The sequence below is a fragment of the Phaethon aethereus genome (assembly GCF_964289735.1).
Source record: "Phaethon aethereus genome assembly, contig: HAP1_SCAFFOLD_793, whole genome shotgun sequence".
In the NCBI taxonomy this organism is placed as follows: Eukaryota; Metazoa; Chordata; class Aves; order Phaethontiformes; family Phaethontidae; genus Phaethon; species Phaethon aethereus.
The window spans coordinates 1-6,393 of record NW_028113884.1 but is presented as its reverse complement, the minus strand read 5'-3'; the positions used below and the strand labels follow the sequence as shown (position 1 = coordinate 6,393).

The following is a 6,393-nucleotide window of genomic DNA, read 5'->3' as shown; positions in this document are numbered from 1 at the left end:
GTAAAATGTCCTCCCGTGCGCCATTTGGAAGCGGCTGGAGGGCTGACGCGGGGTGACGTTGCCCCCAGGCTGTGCCAAATGGTGGCTCCAGCCTGTCCCCAAACACGTGTCCCCTCGGCTCCCTCCTGGGGCCAGGGTGGCCCCCGCGCGGCCCCCGCACCGCTCAGCCCGAGGTTTGGGGTGACACCGGCTGGCTGAGCCGGGGCACAGCTGGGGTTTGGGTGGGGGCTGCAGCTGGAGGGGGAACACACAGGGACAAAGGGGGGAGCCCAGGGTGACGCAGCCCCCCGCTTGCCCCCGCAGCGCGAGTGCATCTCCATCCACGTGGGCCAAGCGGGCGTGCAGATCGGCAACGCCTGCTGGGAGCTGTACTGCCTGGAGCACGGCATCCAGCCCGACGGGCAGATGCCCAGCGACAAGACCATCGGCGGGGGCGACGACTCCTTCAACACCTTCTTCAGCGAGACGGGGGCCGGCAAGCACGTGCCCCGGGCCGTCTTCGTGGACCTGGAGCCCACGGTGATCGGTGAGCGCGGGGGTGCCGCGGGGGGGCCGGGTGCGAAGAGGGCCCGGCGCTAACGGGGCGGGCGGGCTCTCCCCGCAGACGAGGTGCGCACGGGGACGTACCGGCAGCTCTTCCACCCCGAGCAGCTGATCACGGGCAAGGAGGATGCGGCCAACAACTACGCCCGCGGGCACTACACCATCGGGAAGGAGATCATCGACCTGGTCCTCGACCGCATCCGCAAGCTGGTAGGTGCAAACCCTGGGTGGTGCCAGCCCAAAAGGGGAACCCTCCAGTGGGACCTGGGTGGCAGCGAGGAGCTGTGCCATGCCTCCAGGCTCCGGGTACATTTTATGGTTCTTGGCACTCTGCACCCAGTCAGGGCTCCCTGTGGGGTCCTGATCCTGTGAGTGGAGATCGGGACCAGCCCCTTCCCCTCCCCACAGGCTGCACCCCCTTCTTCAGGACCCTGCAAGCCCAGGATGCGCACCCCAAGGGTGGAGTGCGCCTGGGGGCGAGATGGTTCTTGGGGGGAGGCTGGCTCGCTTCTGCCCTGGGAAAACCTTATTTCATCCCTTTTTTTAGGGTCATGTGAGGTTTTTCCTTGATCTGGACTCTGATCCTTCTTGACCAACTGCTTATGAGCAGCTGTGCTGAGGGTTTAACTCGTGCTGGGGCAGCTCATGGCAGATCCCGGCAGAGCTCGATGCATGCCAGCCTCCTGCCCAGGCAGTGTCCCCAGGATGGCGGCTCTGGATGCCCTGGCTCTGGATGCCCTGACATGCTCCTCTAAAGCACCACGGGTTTCTCTTCCCCAGAGCAGACCGCCTGGGTGGTGCTGGGTGTGGGTGCTGCAAGGGCCCAGCGTCCCCCAGTCCCTGTGGGAAGGGGCCCCTTTCCCCGAGGGCCGGTGGTGCTTGCGCAGGATGCTGTGGCTGGGAGCGGAGCTGGGGCACTCGGGCAGGTGCCTGCCCTTGCCTGTGTCCCTGAGACAAGAGTCCCCAAAGGCCTGAGAACCTGGGGTGAATATTTGCCTTCTGGGCAACTTTGGAAGCAGCTTAAATTCTGAATTACTGATGGATCGGTCTTGTTTTCTTTTCCTCTTATTCCAGGCTGACCAGTGCACGGGGCTGCAGGGCTTCCTGGTCTTCCACAGCTTCGGGGGCGGCACCGGCTCCGGCTTCACCTCCCTGCTCATGGAGCGCCTCTCCGTCGACTACGGCAAGAAGTCCAAGCTGGAGTTCTCCATCTACCCGGCCCCACAGGTCTCCACGGCCGTGGTGGAGCCCTACAACTCCATCCTCACCACCCACACCACGCTGGAGCACTCCGACTGCGCCTTCATGGTGGACAACGAGGCCATCTATGACATCTGCCGCCGCAACCTGGACATCGAGAGGCCCACCTACACCAACCTCAACCGCCTCATCAGCCAGATCGTGTCCTCCATCACGGCCTCCCTGCGCTTCGACGGGGCCCTGAACGTCGACCTGACGGAGTTCCAGACCAACCTGGTGCCGTACCCCCGCATCCACTTCCCGCTGGCCACCTACGCCCCCGTCATCTCGGCCGAGAAGGCTTACCACGAGCAGCTCTCGGTGGCCGAGATCACCAACGCCTGCTTTGAGCCGGCCAACCAGATGGTGAAGTGCGACCCGCGGCACGGCAAGTACATGGCGTGCTGCCTGCTGTACCGCGGGGACGTGGTGCCCAAGGATGTCAACGCTGCCATCGCCACCATCAAGACCAAACGCAGCATCCAGTTCGTGGACTGGTGCCCCACTGGCTTCAAGGTGGGCATCAACTACCAGCCGCCCACGGTGGTGCCCGGGGGGGACCTGGCCAAGGTGCAGCGCGCCGTGTGCATGCTGAGCAACACCACGGCCATCGCCGAGGCCTGGGCCCGCCTGGACCACAAGTTCGATCTGATGTACGCCAAGCGGGCGTTCGTGCACTGGTACGTGGGGGAGGGCATGGAGGAGGGGGAGTTCTCGGAGGCCCGGGAGGACATGGCCGCCCTGGAGAAGGATTATGAGGAGGTGGGGGTGGATTCGGTGGAAGGGGAGGGAGAGGAGGAAGGGGAGGAATACTAAACACTGGATTCCTTCTGTCGCTGTAGCATGTCCACAAAATGTCTGCTTCAAACACTTCAGCTTTCTTGTGCACTGGGTGGGGTTCAGGCCCCTCGGCCTGGTCGGAGGGATGTGCTGCTGGCTGGGCTCGCGCTCTCTGATGTGATCATGTCGGTTTTCCATGTGTCTGTACCATGTCTGTGAATAAAAGGCTTTAAGAGAAGCTGCCACTGTGTCGGATACAAACCCTCTGTGTCTGCGCCCGCAGCTCCCCGGGGCCGGCTGGCCCCAGCCCGTGGGAACAGGCTGTCCCTATTGTCTGTGCCCAGTGAGATGGCCGGGGATGGCAGCGCTGCTGCCCAGAGCTGGCTCTGGGCAGCCCTTCCCCTGCTCTGCTCTAACCTGGGGGCTGGAGCCCCCCTTCCTTGGGTGAGGGGCTCGGGTAGGGCCCCTGGGTGATGCTCCTCTGCAGGGTCCCTTCATGAGCCGCCTTTGGTGTGTTCCACCCCCTTCCCGGGGGCCCTGCCCCCCTCGGCCCCGCCGGGGATTAGCTCGCCCGGGGGATTAGTCCCGGCCCGGGGATTAAGCCGTTCTCAGTGTCTAATCCCGGCTCCCGCCCGCCTGGGGGGCTGCGCCGGGGCCGCTGCCCCCGTGGGAGCGGCGGGCGGGCGCCCTCAGCCTATCGGGGCGCCCCGCGCGGCCTGCGGCCAATGACCGGTGACTCATTCACCGCCCAGGGCCAATGGGAGGGAAGAGGCGGGGCCTGGTGGGGCCCTTTCAGGCCTGGCGGCGCGGATACATTGTAGCGAGTACCGGACGCGAGGGGCGGGGCGGCGCTTCCCCCGGCAGCACCGGCCGCCGCTCGGTCCCGGCCCGGTGCGACCCGGCCCGCAGCAGCCCCGCCCCGCCATGCTGGCCGCAGCATGGCCCCAGCGGAGCAGGACGCGCTGGCCGTGCGGGAGCAGCTCTTCCACGAGAGAGTCCGCGAGTGCATCGTGAGTAGCGGGGACCCGCGGCCGTGGTGACGGGCGCCGGGCGGGGAAAGGGTGCCGGTGTGGCGGGGAGCCGTGGGTCGAGGTGGGGATCCCGCAGCCCCCCGGGAGGGCCGGGTTCTGTGTCCCGGCCGCCGCTGTGCCCCACACCCGGCCCTTATCGGTGCCAGCGCCGCAGCGGGCTGACGTGTGCCCCGCAGATAGCGGGGTCCTGCAGCTGAGCCCCGGGCGCAAACCCCCGGTCCAGCCCAGCCCCTGCCCTGTCCCGGCTGTGCCCCGCGGCACCGGGGTCCCGTGCCAGAGCCCTGGGGCTGGACCCCGGCGGGGAGCCCCGGGGCGAGTGGGAGGGCCAGGGGTGCTGGGGTGCGGTGGTGTCAGAGCCAGGCCAGACACCTGCCAGGCCCCTGGCTCTCTCCCTGTCCCCGGGCGCCTGGTGTCAGCGGGAAGGGGCCCTGCAGAGCCCCCTGAACCGCAGGCACCAGGGAGGGAGGCAGCCGGGCCTGCTCCCCTGGCCCCGCTCTGCCGGGCACGGGCACCGCTGCTCACGCCGCATGCAGGGCAGCCAAGCAGGCTGTCACCGGCAGCACCGGGGCCACCTTGCCACAGCCTGATTCAGTGCCTGCGGGGAGAAGCCGGTGGCCAGAACCCGGCATCTCTGCCCTAGAGCTCCCCAGACCTCTGCCCCGACCTGTCCCGGGGAGCCACCTCTCGCCCAGGAGCTCCTGGCTCAGCATGGCTGGCATGGAGCTCGCTTTGCCTGACTTCGCTGCGTGCAGGACGAGTTGGGGTCCCCCGGCCAGGCACAGCCTTGGGCTGTGGGGTCCAGCCTGTGGCAGGAGGGGACCTGTGGCCTGAGACCCTTCCCTGGGCAGAAGCAGGAATGGGAGGACCTGCTGGGCATTGCCCCACTGGGGGTCTGGAGCTGGGCCAGTTCCTGGGGCTCCCTGCTGCCTCACCCAGCAGATCCTGGGGACCCCCGGACAGCCAAGCCCGCCAGCCTGGGCAAGAGGGAGGTGCTGTGGCTGCTCTGCCTGTGCCAAGGTGGCAGATTCGGGTGACCTTTCCCCATCCTGCCGCATACCCGGCGGGATGAAAGGTCGCCGTGTTCCTCGAACGTTGCCTGCTCCGGCCGGACCTCGGCGTGCTGGCGGGGGCGGGAGGAACGCTGCAGCTGGCCTTGGCGCCCGGCTCAAGGCTGTTCCCGTGGCTCTGCCGGGTGCCGGTGCCAGCGGGGCGAGGGTTGCGGGGTCAGGCAGTGCAGGGGTGTCCCATAGGGTCAGATCTCCGCCAGCACAGGCTGACCCAGAGCTGCTGGGTGGGCTCTCCTCGTGGTCTCGGCCCCCCTGGCCTGGGTGGTGCTGTGGCAGCTTGCGGTCACCCATGGGTGAGCCCTGGATGCAGCCCCTGTGCACGGGCAGGGCTGAGCACACGCGGGGTGTAACCAGGGCCAGGAGTGGAAAAACAAATAGGGAGGAGCTGATGGGCCCCGGGGCTGGCGGCATTGCCCGGGGTGGGAGTGCTGCCCTCTGGGCCTGCCTGCACTGCCCACGCTCCTCTGCCTGCACTGCCCACGCTCCTCTGCCTGCAGATCTGCGCCCTGCTCTTCGCCAGCCTCTACATCCTCTGCCACTTCATCATAACCCATTTCAAGAAGCACACGGATTTTGCGGCAGGTAGGAGGGCAGGAGCTGCCAGAGCGGGCAGCTGTTGGCAGCCACGTTCAGCCTCCCCGGAGCTTGTTCCTCCATCGCTTTTGGCCTCTCCCGGGAGGCAGCTTGGGTTGCTGTGGCATCAGCTGCTGCCACGGGAGGGGAGCAGAGCCCAAACCCCCTGGGAGTGTTTCCGCAGCATTTGGAGTGGGGGAGGTTTGGGATCGGGCAGGGGAGCAGGTGGGGAGCAATGTTCGGGCAGCCCTGCCTCCCCCAGCCCTGTCGGTTTGGGTTTTTCCCCCCCTGCAGTTCATGATGATGAGGATGCCACTGTCAACAGGATTGCGTAAGTTCCTGCCAACCCGCTCCCTGCCTGCGGGATGCTCGGCTGCTTCCTCTCCCTGTCCAGCCGGGATGCTGGGTCCCCCCAGCCCACGGAGGCCCGTGACCCTGAGGGCTGTGGCCGGGCTGGGACGGCCCAGATCCAGTACCAGCGCCGATGCTCGTCCCTCCCGCAGGCTGGGGCTGTGCACCTTCACCCTGGCCGTGGCGCTGGGCGCTGTGCTCCTGCTGCCCTTCTCCATCATCAGCAACGAGGTGCTGCTCTCCTTCCCCAGAACTACTACATCCAGTGGCTGAACGGGTCCCTCATCCATGGTGGGTGCGTGGGGCGGCCCCAGGGTGCCCCGAGGGCTGTGGGTTGGGGTTTCCCCCCGGGAGCTCACCCCACACTGTCCCCCTCTCCAGGCCTCTGGAACTTGGTCTTCCTCTTCTCCAATCTGTCCCTCGTTTTCCTCATGCCCTTTGCCTACTTCTTCACTGAGTCAGAGGGCTTTGCAGGATCCAAGAAGGTATGTGGCCCTGCGGGTGTCCCCCCCGCCCCCTGTCCCCGGCTCCGTGCTAACCCTGCTCCCGCAGGGCATCATGGCCAGGGTGTACGAGACGTCGGTGGTGCTGCTGCTGCTGACGCTGCTGGTGCTGGGCATGGTCTGGGTGGCCTCCGCCATCGTCGGCAACGACGCGGCCAGCCGCCAGTCGCTCTACGGTGGGTGCTACCGGGGCGTGCTGGGGCTCTCCCGGCTCCGGCGGGGCAGGATCAGGCCCTGGTGCTGAAAGGGAAAAGGGATGCCCGGTGCTGCTGGCCTGACCCTGCCGTCTCCACAGACCTCTGGGAA

General features: G+C 67.2%; 2 protein-coding genes across 2 annotated transcripts; both read left to right on the top strand.

Moving 5' to 3' along the window:
- Positions 1-405: 405 nt before the first annotated feature.
- LOC309416511 (tubulin alpha-1B chain) lies at positions 406-2,606 on the top strand (the record flags this gene model as incomplete). Its single annotated transcript, XM_082016055.1, has 3 exons — positions 406-526; positions 605-753; positions 1,618-2,606. 3 exons carry the CDS (start codon positions 406-408, stop codon positions 2,596-2,598), a joined length of 1,251 nt encoding a protein of 416 aa, XP_081872181.1. The 3' UTR covers positions 2,599-2,606.
- Positions 2,607-3,500: 894 nt separating this feature from the next.
- On the top strand, positions 3,501-6,263 carry LOC309416510 (protein LMBR1L-like; the record flags this gene model as incomplete). Its single annotated transcript, XM_082016054.1, is given in 7 exon segments — positions 3,501-3,572; positions 5,158-5,242; positions 5,528-5,564; positions 5,737-5,831; positions 5,834-5,875; positions 5,966-6,069; positions 6,137-6,263. Coding segments are annotated over 7 exon segments (562 nt in total), but the record flags the coding sequence as incomplete, so codon positions are not given.
- Positions 6,264-6,393: the final 130 nt, after the last annotated feature.